The sequence below is a fragment of the Microtus ochrogaster genome, chromosome 8, assembly GCF_000317375.1.
Source record: "Microtus ochrogaster isolate Prairie Vole_2 chromosome 8, MicOch1.0, whole genome shotgun sequence".
NCBI classification, from domain to species: Eukaryota; Metazoa; Chordata; class Mammalia; order Rodentia; family Cricetidae; genus Microtus; species Microtus ochrogaster.
Genome location: NC_022015.1, coordinates 24,220,412 through 24,234,760, shown reverse-complemented (window position 1 = coordinate 24,234,760; position 14,349 = coordinate 24,220,412). Strand labels below are relative to the sequence as shown.

General features: G+C 42.9%; 1 protein-coding gene across 1 annotated transcript in view; it reads right to left on the bottom strand.

Annotated features, from left to right (window-relative positions):
* Nucleotides 1-10,094: 10,094 nt before the first annotated feature.
* The window catches only part of Acadsb (acyl-CoA dehydrogenase short/branched chain), a 43,802-nt gene continuing 39,547 nt past the window's right edge, over nucleotides 10,095-14,349 (bottom strand). Inside the window, exons 10-11 of the mRNA XM_005351387.2 lie at nucleotides 12,924-13,023; nucleotides 10,095-12,212 (exon numbers count right to left, since the gene is read on the bottom strand). Of these exons, the coding sequence (XP_005351444.1) occupies nucleotides 12,142-12,212; nucleotides 12,924-13,023 (171 nt within the window). The 3' untranslated portion in view covers nucleotides 10,095-12,141. The remainder of the gene's footprint in view (nucleotides 12,213-12,923; nucleotides 13,024-14,349) is intronic.

The following is a 14,349-nucleotide window of genomic DNA, read 5'->3' as shown; positions in this document are numbered from 1 at the left end:
TTTTTCGAGACAGGGTTTCTCTGTGGTTTTGGAGCCTGTCCTGGAACTAGCTCTTGTAGACCAGGCTGGTCTCGAACTCACAGAGACCCAGCCTGCCTCTGCCTCCCGAGTGCTGGGATTAAAGGTGTGCGCCACCACCGCCCGGCTTAATCAATCAGCTTTTTTTTAATTAAAAAAAAAAGCATCACATTTTCACAGTGTACAGAAGGACTGTTCCACAGCAAACTACCACCTGGCATATATTGGGTTTTTTTTGGTAATATTTATTTATTTATCATATATACAGTGTTCTGCCTATATGTTTGCCTGCACGCCACAAGAGGGCATCAGATCTCTTTGTAGATGGTTGTGAGCCACCATGTGGTTGCTGGGAATTGAACTCATAACCTCTGGAAGAGCAGTCACTGCTCTTAACCTCTAAGCCCCCTCTCCAGCCCCCTTGTTTTTTTAATGCACATGAATGTCTGGTTGCTCCAGTCCAGCTGGTAAGGCTGTCTTTGACATGTTTTACTGGCTTTGATCTTTCACTATTGATCATTTTCTACACTTATTTGTGTCTGTTTCTGGGCTCTGAATTTTGTTCTAGGTGCCTGTTCTTTGACCAATACTGTGCTATCCTGATCACTGTAGCATCATAGTTGAGTCCAGATGTTGGGCAATGTCCGTTCTTCAGCATTATTCGGTCCCTTCAATACTGCTGTGCTTAGTCTAGTTGTTTTACTTCTCTCACTTAAACTGTAGGATTCACTAGTTAATATCTGAAAAATAGCTTTCTGGGCAATTAAAAATGGCTTGTATTGAATTTATAGTTACAGTAATTTGGGAAGAACTAATATCTCTTGATAAGCCTGAGTTTCCATGAACATCCAATATATCTCTGCTTAACTCACGGTTTTTTTTTTGTTTATCATTTTTTTGCTGTTTTTCTCAACCAGATCTAGTGTATATTTTGTTAGATTTGCACCTGCTTCATTTTGAGTGGTATTAATATAAATAGAATTATTATTATTTTTTTTAATATCAAATCCCACTTGTTCCTGGGTGGTTTATAAGAGACTGACCTTCGCACATCAGCTGTGTTTCCTGCATCCTCGTACTTCACACATCTTCCTGAGAGTTCATGTCATTAATTCCTTTAATCTACACGCCTTGCGCTGTGTGGCCTTTCCTGAGGAGACACGAACAGATGCCTATTCACACCAGAACCCCAGCAACAGACTAAAGAAAAGAGTTTACTAGAGTCTATCTCGATGAGTCAGTGAGTTCACTGGGGCCACTTAAAGGAATACGGAAGACTCTTGGGGCAGCTGCATCACTCACAAACCACAAACTCCACCCCCAACACAGTGGACTCTCAGAAGCTCAGTCTCTAGAGTTTCCTGGGCAACAGCTCCAACAAAGAGACCCTGTCTCTCCTTATTTGTCTACTGCTTTTAGAAGCTTTGGAGGGGGTCCTTGTGAATTTAAGATTTAGGATTTGCTGATCCTCCTGAGTCCTACCTTCCTTCCTTCCAAGGAGGAAATGTTACAAAAATTACAATAACATCATCTGTAAACAAAGAGATCTGTTTCTTCGCTTCTAGTCAGGGCACCTTTCCTTTTAGCTGACTGCATTAGCTAGGATTTCTAGTACAACGCATGACAGAGCACTTAAAAAATTATTTTATGCATATGAATGTTTTGCCTACATGTATGTTTGTGCATCATGCACACACTTGATGCCAGCTGAGGAGGGAAGAGGGAAGAGGGTGTCTGGGACTGGAGTTACAGATGATTGTGAGCCTCCATGTGGGGCCTGGGAACTGAAATCCCCAAAATAACAGCCAGTGCTCTTAACCAAGTCATCTCTCCAGGCCCATTTTTTTTCTTATTGAGATTGTAATTTGAACACTTTCCTCCTTCCAGACTCTCCCAGCTACCCTTCCCCATCTCTTCAAATTCATAGCTTCCTTTAAAAATATTATTCAATGCATATGTATATACATATATATTCCTGAATATAACCTGCTCCGTCCATATAATGCTGTTTTAAGGGTTGTTTGGTACTGGACAACTAACTAATTGGTGTGCTCTTCCCTAACGAAAGTCACCTCTCCCGTGCCCAGCTGTCCCCAGTCGCCTCTGGTTTTGTGGAGGGTGGAGGCCTTATGGGATCGTGTCTGTCCAGGTTGGCGTCTTCACTGGTGTTGTCCTTTTATCTTACATTTGGGCTGCCATGTTGATGAGGCTTTATGGGTGTAGCTTTTGATGGAGAGAGCAAATTCCTCGATTCTCTGGCTCCTACCATCTTTCCACCCCCTCTTCCGCAATGTTCCCGAAGTCTTAGGAGTGGAAGTGTTTTGTTGATCTACCCACTGGGCCTGTGCTCCACAGCTCTGCACTTTTATCAGCTGGGGTTTTCTCTAGGTGTCTCTGTCTGTTGCAAAGCTTCTTTGATGAGGGGCGAAGACTACACTTATCTGCGGGTATAAGGGCAAATGTTTAGAGACTGTTGTTAGAATGGTGGTTTAATAAATTAGTGGTCATAGACTGCCTTCCAATAACCATGACTGTCACTAGCGCTGAGTAGTTAGCTGGGTTTCCGGTACCAGGAATGGTATCCCTCTTATTGAGTGAGTCTTAAAGTCCAGTGAGGGAGCCATTGGTTACCTCCAAAGCATGTGTGGCATTACTGCATCCTTAGGGTTATCATACCATGCTGGTGTTGTTGTGGCTCACAGGTGTAAAAACCTTTGGAAACTCGCATTATGTTTTCTTGTTCCGTGAAAGCTAGTCCTCAGGGGAGGGAGCACTAAGATCAGTTCCAGCTCAGGGATCTCTGGGGCCTGTTCCTAAAATCCATGGTGTCTTCAGCAATAGGGATTTACCTTTTACCTCTGCAGGGTAACCAAGGCCACAGGAATAGGCTGTATGTTTTGGGAATCTCTTGGACAGCCCTGGTCAACAACTCAAAGAAGGGCTTCTTGTGTCTGATAATGGGGTTTTTGTTAGGTGGTTTTGGGCTCTTGGAGGGAGCACCATCAGCCAAGATGAGAAATGTTCATTAAAATTATATGTGTATTTATACATGGAGTCATGTGTAATAGAGTTTTCTGTAAATATTAATAGTATGGTTCCTTGTGGTCCCTTCATCCACCCCTCCTTTATTTCTATCTTCCACCCTTCCCTAAGGAATCCCTTCTTTCCCCATCTACTCCTTCAGACCACTTGTATTGAGTGATTCCCTTTTTCCCTCCTCCACCTTCTTCTTTATTACCCTCCTCCCCTCCCTAAGGAGTCTTCCCTTTTCCTATTTCATTGCTCAGATCACTTGTTCCCTGCTTTCCCCTTTCTGTTGTTCTCCAAGCCTCCTATGCTGACAATGGTCCCATTTTACTTTTCTGATTTCTGTAGCTACTACAGGCTATACATTCATATATGAAGATTCGGAGCTAGGAGCCTCCAATGAGAGAGAAGATGTGATGTTTGTCTTTCCAGGTTGCCTCTCTAGTCCCACTTTAAAAAAGTAATTGAAAGACAAAATTTGAACTTGTTTGGTCCCAAGAATCTGACAGCCATCTGAGATCTTTTCTGAATAAATCGTATACACATTTTTCCAAGTTTAACTCAAATATTCTCAGTGTGATTACTGTCCTTAGACCTGTGGAAGAGAGTTCAGGTTTTAGGCTGCCTCAGACCAGAAACAAACACATAATAATTCTATTCACTGGGCATCCCTGCATCATGCAAGCACATCATGACCTGTGTCATGATCATTTTCCCAACTAACACCTTCCAAGTCGCCAGAGCTCCCCTCCCGCCTTGTCACCAAAGAGTGACACAAAAGGAGGCTGCATCCAAACACAGAGAACACCAGGAAAAGTCGGGATCAGAGAGACTACACCAGAGGATAGGGAGATTTTTCTCAGCTAGAAGACGAATTACAAACCCGTGGAGCCCTTCCTCTCGGATGTCAAGAGTGTAACAGATTCTTGTGTAATCAGTGATTATTCCCCTTGGCGCTGAGCTGATCTAGTCTGGCTACTCTTTGTGTTTGTTGGACAGCCCCAGAGGCTTACAGGAATTGGCATGGCTTTGGAGCAGTTTCATAAGAGGGCTGAGCAACGGCTTGCAGTATTAATAGCTTGCATCACTCTCTCTTAAATTTGAGTAGCTGTAGAGGCCTAGTGCTAATGAATTCTGTACATTCACTTATGGACACTGAATACCAAGTCTGTGAACGGTTCTGTCTGTCTCTCTCTCTCTCATCATAAAAAGACAACATTTTGTTAAAATTTCAAAAGTGACATGTAAAGATTTAGTTTTATGTAAATAATTTATAACTTTAAATGCTCTAGAAAAACTAACACTTTTTTATTATTTAAAATTTGATGTGTATTTGTGCTTGAGTGTATGTACAGTGCACCATATATATGCAGGGGCCCGAAGAGGTCAGAAGAGGACGTGGGGTTTTCTGGAGCTGGTATTAGAGGGGCTGTTAAGCTGCCCTGATGCACGTGTTAGAAACCAGACCCTGGTTCTCTGCTAGGGCGGCAGATGCTCGTAACTGCTGAGCGTCCAGCTCCAGCCCCCAACTACATTTTAAATTACATTTAAAAATAATTCCTGAACCACGGGCGCATGGAATGATTCTATTACAAATAAAGAATGTAGCAGTCGAACTCTGAATACAAAAGCTAGAAAGAACAAGCCCACTGATAGGGCTTATAAGTCATTCGCTAGCTCTAGTCCAGAGCGCAAACCCTCAGAGGGGACCTGCAGAGAGAGTGGAGGCCTCTGGCATCCTCTGCGGAAATGACCAGGTGACCCTAACTGAGGTCCTAAGATGTTGCAGGAATTGGACACCAAAATTTTTTAGAAGCCAAGTGAATAGGACAATGGCTGAGGAGCGAGAGGTGGATCTCGAGAAATGACATAAAAGCCTCAAAGCAAGAAAACAATTAACCCTGAACACAAGTGCCCTGCCTGCTCCTGCTGAACCCCGCTGGACGTGAACAAGGAAGCAGGAGGGCTTGCCTGTCAAGAGCCATTCGGAATGCCAGCAGGATGTTCTGCCCTTTGCCTAGAATGTGCAAGGCTTTCCTGGAAGGGAGCAGCAGGATGCTGCGGGAGTTCATTCAGACTCGGCTTCTTCATCCCCTATCCTACTAGCCAGAGATGCTGGGGCCAGTTTGTTCTGAAATGTTTGTCCTTCTGGAGATTGTTCTGACTCCTGAGGCCCAGTAGAAATTCCATACTAAAATGAAAAAAAGGAAAAGAAGAATCAACTGGAACAAGATAAACATCCCTTAACCGAGGGTCAACTGAGTCAGGAAGTGTGCTAGCCCAGACACACCAGGCCCACACTAAAGTGACTTCTGAGAACAAAGAAGCTAACAATCCAAGTCCTTTTAACATAGCGTTCAAAACATAAAGCTCACACCTTTTTTTCTTTTTAAACCTTTTCCCCTTTTCTTTTTCTTCAGGTTCTATGAACTCAGACTGCCTTGGAACTTGCTTCGCACTTCAGGCTGGCCTATAATCTTCCCACCTTTTCCTTCCCAGGGGGATTTCAGGCATGCGCCGATACACCTGGCTATATCTGGCCACCTTTTACATTAATACACTTCAACCTGAGCAATTCCCAGGACTTCCTGCCCACCGGGCAAGCGAAGGTATTATAAAACACATTTGGAAATGAGCATTATCCATCAATAAGCATATTTTTAGCTTTTGTGCACTTAGGGAAAGCCATTGGCCGGGAAAGATAAGAGTATTGCTCCATAAAGGAGTTGGAGATTGATTACACTGGGCTGAACACTAGGCTGGATGAATGCCGTGACTCCTAGCAAAAGCCCCTAGCATCTGCCGCTACTTTATCGTTAGTTTGCATCTCCAAAGGGGGAAACGTCTCTAAGAGAAATAGCTGGATTTTAAAACCTGAAGCGTGGCGACACATCCTAGCAGCCCCTTCCTCACGGTTCTCTTGATAAGAGGGGAGCGTCCGGCCAGCAAGTCCACGGAGCCTCCCATCTGGGGATAGGAGCATGGTGAGTGGATGACCTGATTGGTTGCACAGACCTAGGAAAGCGGTAGGTGTTCGGCTTCCCTTGGGGCAGAAGTGAGGCATCCGTGAAGAATGTAGAGAAGGTACATCCCTGCTCCCCTTTCTTTTCCTTAGGCAGGCCTGGTTTCAGGAAGCCCTAGGACTTACTGAGTGAGCCTTGCTGGATGACAGTGGGACAGAAAGGGAAAAGGTGTCTTTGGGATTTGAGAACGCTTCTCAGGCGTTAGTGTGGCGGGGTTCCCAGGGAGGCTTCAAAGCAGACAGATTCCCAGGCTCTAGGCCAACCAGGGGACTCATGGCTCTAGAATGAGTTTTCTTTTCTGTTTGTTTTCCGAGACAGGGTTTCTCTGTGGCTTTGGAGCCTGCCCTGGAACTAGCTCTTGTTGACCAGGCTGGCCTCGAACTCACAGAGCTCCACCTAGCTTTGCCTCCCAAGTGCTGGGATTAAAGGTGTGAGCCACCTCCATCTGACTTGGAATGAGCCTTTTAATAGAAGCATTCTTGGTCCTTCCACTCTTGCTAAAGGCTTCGTGGGACTCTCCACTGTACCGCGGATAGACTACCAGGTCTTCCACCTCGAGCCTCCTCCTGCACTTCCACTCAAATTTCCAAAGCCCGCTGGACCTCCTGCAGGGTGATCAGGAGAGACTGGGAGTCCCATTCCACGGCCTGCGCTTCTAAGACACTTGTCACTGCTCTAAAGCACAGAGAAAAATGGGCCACAAGGACAGCATCAGGATAAAAGTGGTCATTTACGGGAGGAGAAGCCAGTCAAGAGGTCTCAGGCACAGAGCGAGGCTTCAGAGAAAGCCATCTAAAACCACAGTAGTTGGGATTGATAGAGCGAGCTACCAATTGAGGGGAAAAGGAGGACTTTTGAGTTTAAACCCACCTATAAAAGTGAAAGCAGACAGGCAGGGATTAAGGAATAAGGAGCAGGCTATAAGGATGAGGATCTACCATGGCAACCATGGTCCATTTCCAGGCCTGCAGAGCGGTGGCTCATGGGAATTTAGTGAGTTAGCTTTATGAAACAGGGCTGAGGTCAGCCTGCATTCAAATTCACAATACTCCTGTCTCAGACTCCTGAGTGCTAGGACTAAGGTCATGTCTCACCACGCTAAGCTGGGAAATTCAGTTTCTAAGGATGGGGAGATAAGAACATATTTGTAGATTAAAGGAGGGAGCCAGTAGCATTACAAATAAATCCAAGAGTGAATACAGCCCAGCCTCCAGGGGTAGGGTTTTGTTTTGTTTTGTTTTGTTTTTTTTTTTGGTTTGGTATTCTACCCAGACAATCTGACTAACCTTTTCAGAGAAATCCAACATAGAGGCATTTATCCAATGAAAGGGTTGGCTAACTCTCCCCTAAAGGGCACTATTTTAGACTTTGTAGCAAGAGTCAATGTTAAGGATATTGTGTATACTTACATACTGTTTTAAACACAGAAACCTATTTTTATTTGAGGATATGTTGTGCATTTTAATATTCATTTGCAACAAAGAAACCTATTAACTTATAGGTTGTGACGAAAATAGGCAGTGTAAACAGGAGGTGCATTGATTTGGCCCAAGTCATATCTCTGTTGTGGAATATTATTTTAAGATGTGTTACTCTTGTTTATGCTGTGGACCATTTGTTCAATGATGCAAAGACGAGTTGCATTCTTTTATGTTGCATTTGTTTAACTCTGTGAAGTTGTGTTACTTTGCCTGTCTCAAACACCTGATTGGTCTAATAAAGAACTGAACGGCCAATAGCGAGGCAGGAGAAAGGACAGGTGGGGCTGGCAGGCAGAGAGGATAAATAGAAAGAAAAGAACGTGAGGGGAGGAGCAAGACAGAGAAAAGGGAGAGGAGGACACAGGGGTCAGCCACTCAGTCACCCAGTCAGCCATGGAGAAAGAAAGGTATACAGAAATAGAGAAAGCTAAGAGCCCAGAGGCAAAAGGTAGTTGGGATAATTTAAGAAAAGCTGGCTAGAAATAAGCCAAGCTAAGGCTGGGCATTCATAAGAAAGAGTAAGCCTGTCTGTGATTTACTTGGGAGCTGGGTGGTGGGCCCCCCAAAAGAATAAAGAGTAAAACAAAACAAAACAAACAAACAAAACCAACCAATAACATATCTCACTCACTCAATTTAAACCAGGCACCTGGGTTCTCAGACTAGAGACTTTTGGGAATTTTTTTTTTTTCCGTCTGTCCCTCCCCTTCACTCTTGTATGTAGCTTTACCTGGCCTCATACTCACGGCAATCCTCCTGCCTCAGCCTTTCTAGTGCTGGGATTACAGGTTTGCATCCCAGCTCCCACTTATTGCTTTCTAAGTCATGCCCATGATTCCAGCTTTGTCAGTTATTCATATTTATTTCTATTTGTTTTTGCTTTGTATAGTTCCCAGTTATGATTTTAGGGACAATAAAGCTCATGGCTGTTGGATCTTCTTGGTAAACATAGGAGATATTCTTTAAAATTAGTTTTGTCTTTAACTCAGTTTTGTTTGATATTAACTGTTATTATTTTTGTTTTTATAGCATTTGCAGTCTTTTTCCATATATTCTAACTTGCTTTTCTTGTTTTAGGCATTTCTAATTCCATGTAGCTAGGATTTAAAATTTTCCTTTACTTCATCTGAATATGGTTAAGAAGATTTATTTATTATTATGTGCATGAGCTTTGCTTGCAGATATGTGTCTGAGGTCTGTGGAAGGTAGATGCGAGAGCATTGGATCTCCTGGAGCTGGTGTTACAAGTGATTGTGAGCTGCCACATGGATGCTGGAAACCAAACCTGGGTCCTCTGAAAGAACAACAAACGCTCTTAACTACTAACCCATCTCTGTGGTTTGCTCATCTAAACACCTCTTTTATTTTTCCCAAGACAAGATTTCTCTGTGTAGCTCTGACTGTCCTGGAACTCGCTCTCTAGACCAGACTAGCCTTGATCTCCCAAGAAAGGTGTGTACCACTACAACAGGCTATCTGAACACCTTTTAATAAGTAAGTTCAACCCACTTGCATCTATAAATAGGCCCTTGTGTGCTATTATTCCCGTCTTATTATGTTTTTTCCATTTACCATGTTTTCCCTCCTCCTTTTTCCCCCACAGTGCTTGGGATGGAGTCCAGAGCCTTGCATATACCAAACATTCTACCACTGAGCTACATCCTCAGGCCTACCATGATTTTGTTTTTAAGGAAGTTGCAACAGTATTCACAAAAAAATTAAGCAGAAGAGTGCCAATTTCAGTCCTATGAAGGAGGAGAAGTTCTTTGAAATACTAGCAAGCACATCCCAACTGCCACTCTACAGCCTTTTGTTTGTTCGTTTTTTGTTGTTGTTTTTGAAGACAGGGTCATACTATGTGGCTCTGGCTGTCCTAGAATTCACTTATGTCGACCAGGCTGGCCTCGAGAACTCTGTCTCCCGAATGTTGGGATGAAAGGCATGCGTCACCATGCCCGTGCCCAGCTCCATCTAGCCTCGACACCTGCTAACAGCAATCCGTGAGGGGCTGCTCATGTATCCTATACTGATAAAGAGACCGGAGCATAGAGACTTTAAATAGTGTGTGTGTGTTGGTTGATGACCATGGCAGGATTTGAGGGGAACCTGCTGAAGGCTCTCCTACGAGTCACTGAGGCGGTTCCTCTTCAGAGACTTCCCTGTAAAATGCCACTACTAACTGTCCTTCCTTACCTAATCATTCTTCGCAGAAGAGGTTCAAATCTGTTCAAGCTAAGAACAAAGCCTGCAAAGTTAAGTAAATAAATGTGGTTATGTGGGTTTGGGAGACAGTGAGGAAGACCTGAGCCATGTGGCTAAGTGGACACAAGGAAACGCCAAACTGTTACCTCCTGGGTTTGGTACAAACAGACTATGTACAAAAAGCCATGTTTGACTCTTGAACTGGAAGACCTTTTAAGGGGATGGTCACCAAGAGCTATCCCCAGGAGGCCATGATAAAAAGCCAAGTGCTAATTACAGGGTGTTTGAACTGCAGTTATCTGTGGTAAAGTGAAATGGCTAACAATGCAAACTCGGAAAACAGTTCCACCTGTACACACCAGGTCGGGTCTTTATCTCCTGTGTCCATGTGATCCTTACATTAAAAAACAGCTTTAGGTTCCCTAGCAGATACAAACTCAAAGTACATAGTTTCATGACAGATTTACAAAGCCAGGGAAATCAGAAGAAAAATCATAACAGAAGAAATATGAGTAGACCCCAAGACATGCTCTTTGGCGAAACAATACAAGTAACAGAGGAAGGCAAGTTCGTATGTTAATTATACTAATTGCTAATGCATATTAACTATTCTTTGTGAACATGTGTAAACGATATATACAAAATTAGAACTTCATGGACACATTTAAAGTCTAGATATGTAAATTGAGTGTTTCTGGTACTGGGAGTTGGAACATGGTGTTTATCACACGCCCATGTGTTTCTCATTCTAGAGAAGGCACGACTCTGTTTACCCATACTGACTCCCATTGCATTATCTGTAAGTCCACATAATCACAAAAATTAAAGATGCCTGAGCCCTGTCAGGGCACTGGATCCATCCCTTGCTTTTCTTATCAGACCAATCTTTCTGTTCTGAAAGACTAGCCTAGGGGCTTTCATCATTTCCCCATTTGAAAGTCAAGTAGACTTTATCTTTTTGGATTCAAGGTCTAAGTTTGTCCCGTTTCTTCTTAATGTTTTAATGGAATTCCTATCTCAACTGTATTTATACAACCTTGCATATTTAACTATGATTTGCACTGTGGAAATTAATTTAGCTCAATAAACATGACTGTGCAAAGCAAAATTACTTAGAAAACGTTAGGTTTTCTTAATAAACATTTTCCTTGGGCAAAAGCACTGGAACACTTTCTGTTTAGCAGTAGGCATTGTTTTCAGCGCCTGCAGGAGCCTTGGGGCATTTCCCACATCTAACCTGTGGTGCTTCCTCAGGAAATGTGAAACTCACCCACTTCCACTTCTCTCTCCAGAGGACTCAGGATCTGCAGCTAGAGGGTCTTCTCCTAACTAAAAATTCCTGGCACCCATCGATGGCTTCACCAGCTGGTTATTTGATTAGACACTGCCTGTTTGTCATTTGCACTGTAAAATATAGATCTCGATCTTCACAAATATAAAATTATTTAATATACTATATAAATGACTATGTACATTTATACTGAATGTGACTTTTCAGACTATCTAGCCTCCTGTTCTCCATTCCTTATGAGACTGTGATATTATTTCCTTTTGGGGGTAAAATATTTCTCTTGACAATCACTAAAACAAAAAATCTAATTTCTCAATTAGTTACTATTTAGGATAAAGTCCAATAACCAAAGTTGAGGGGAAAATTAAAAGACAGAAATAAATCATGCTATTGAAAATTATATTGATGATCCAATGAATATTATAACTGAATATTTTCATATGATTAAGCCAAATTATTTAAACTTTATAGATGAAAACTAATACAGACACATGTTTCTAAATGACCTGTCAAAGGCATCATGTAATGCATATTTTATATAGATCAATTATAGCAGCCAAACATACTACTTTTATTGGTTAAAATAATATTTTGGGCTTTTGTTGTCGTCGTCAACTATATGGCCTACAAGTTACATTTTTATTTTCTAATCTTTCTTTGATATTAGAATTGGGAGTTCTTGATTTCCCAAATAAATTTTATCAGTTTCTATCTTGTTTGGCAACTTACCACTGAATCTACACAGTATCAAGTAAAAACTGCTCACTGTAACAGATGCTCCTCTGGCTCATGCCGCAGCACAGAGATTTGGTAGGAATATAAAGTGACCATTTCTGTCAGCAATACTTGAAATGTGTTCATCTTTGCAGATGCTGGTACAGTGAAACTTCTGTGTACTCAGAAACGAGAAGGAGAAGTAGAAATGTGTGCAGAAGCTTAGAGATAGTTTGAGAGTAGACTGGAAAGAGAACGGAACAAAAGCCAGGCCTGGAAACCAGGACAAGGGGCTTCATATAAAACACTGCAGGCTCTGCTGGATAAGGCACAACAGCTGGAAATGGTGTCATTGACACCAGAGAGGGGCCTGGTCCTACAGGCGTCAGTATTCTGCATCAATGTGTTTTGCAATGGTGTTCAGCTGGATGTTGGAGGTTCCTTCATATATTGTACCTTAAACAAAGGGGAGAAAAAAGGACAATTAGGAATTCACCCACAACTGAAAAGACCCTTAAAAGACATGAGTGCTAAAGATACCAGCCCTGCATGTGCCGTAAGTAACAGGATTCAGTGTCCAAAGTAATTCTGACTAAGGTAACAATTTTCCATTTGATCTGTAGAGGACTAGAATCAGCTTTGAACAGCTGAGGATTTAGTTCTCAGAGCATCAGGGGATATGCCCAGCTGTTTCTCAGGACCTAGCAGCTTTCAGAACTGCTGTTTACTCTCCTCCCTGCTGGCAGAGCACTGGAGCACTCGGGAATGATGAGGCAGCTGCCTTCTGAAACCAGAAGCATACTTCAAAGAACACTATCAGACCACAGGAACGGCAAATACTGACAGTTTTAGCAATAGAAAAACAAAAACAATGGACTTGGTCACAGATTTCTTAAAAGGTCCACTGGGGCAATTTGAGAGTCAATTCGATGTTTTTAGAAATAGAAATTCATTTTTTTTCTGATAGGATGAAGAAGGAAGAAATCCAGCCACGCAAAAAGTCAATAAATATACCAAGGAGATTAAAAATGCTTTTACCTAAGTACTAGTAATACAAAATTGACTATAGCCCAAACACCAACAGTGACAAAAACAAAAAACAAAAAAACAACCAAACAAACAAACAAAACAACACCAAAAAAACAAAACCATCAAAAGTCTACTTACCAATCTTTGCATCTCGGAAGTATTTCTCCACAGGGTAATCTTTGGTGTAGCCGACTCCTCCCATCCACTCAATGCACTTACTTGTCGTTAGTCCAGCAATCTACCAAAGGCAAGTAGCAAATTACAGACTGGAAGTCCACACACCAGTGCATGATGAGCCTGTGGGTGACCATTTCGGGAGCACAGATTCGCAGTGACCAAGTGGGAGGGCTGCCGTTATTGCGTGAGTCTCCACACCATTTCTCTAAGATACCCTATCGAGTCACAGAACTTTCCTCTCTTTGAAAAAGAAATCTGACTTGTTTATATGCACATGCTTGCTAACAGGGCATCACTCATCAGCAAACATTTATTGAGGGAAAGAAAAGCAGGACACTACACCTTTGGTCCTTGTGTTTGTAACACAGATGTTAAACCAGTTGACATAGAAATTTAAAAGCTGCAGAGAGTAGAGGAGCTTGTCAGAATAACTGTTGTGGTTTAGATGGTAAGCGGAGGAAACAGCCTGGCTGAGACCCTCAACACCAGGTAGGGGCATTACAGGTTGAAGAACGACATGCACAAGGCCCCATGAGAGCAGGGACCCATTGTTCTCAGGAACCAGAGACTTGGGTCAGGGTGAGAGGGGAGGAGAGACTAGAAGGGCACGCAGGCCTTGGAGGAAGGCAAGCAGTTTGACCACTGTAACGGCTCCTCAAGAATGTCCGGATAGAGTCCAACCCCTAGAAACCAGATGTGCTTGCTAGCTTCCATGACAACAGAGGGGCTTGCAGCTGGGACCAAGTTAAGGATCTGAGGTAAGAAAATTATCCTGGGTTATTGAGATGGAGCAGGTAATCCCAACAGTGCTTCTAAAGGAGGAAGGGCGCTGGACAGCTAGTCACTGGAGGCAGTTCGGCCACAGCACCAAGAGGGAGTCGAGAGAAACAGAGACCCCTGAATGTGCTACATTGCTGCTCATGGACAGAGACGAGAAAGCTATGAGCCAAGGATGTGAGCACCTCTTGGGAGCTGGAGCATTTCCCCTGGAGCCTCCAGACAGCCTTTCTGCTAAAAGCTTCATTTGATATCTGCAAGGCCCGTTTTACACTTCTGACTTCCCAAAATGGCAGCTGATAAAACTGCTTATTTCAGGACACTAGTTTTTGGGAAATTTGCTTGCTATATATATAGCACTGTGAGAAATTAATCTGAATATTGTTCCATTTATTGTGAGAAGTCACTGAAAAGTTCAAAGTGACATCATGGACACCAAAAAAGACATCGAGATTGGGCTAGGAACAGCAGTCCAGGGACCATGAGAGCAGGTAGGTGACCCAAGAGTTAGGTTAAGGAATGATGCAGCCTGGACAGATAGGTGGCAGCAGAGAGAAATAGAGAGAGAGAGAGAGAGAGAGAGAGAGAGAGAGAGAGAGAGAGAGAGAGA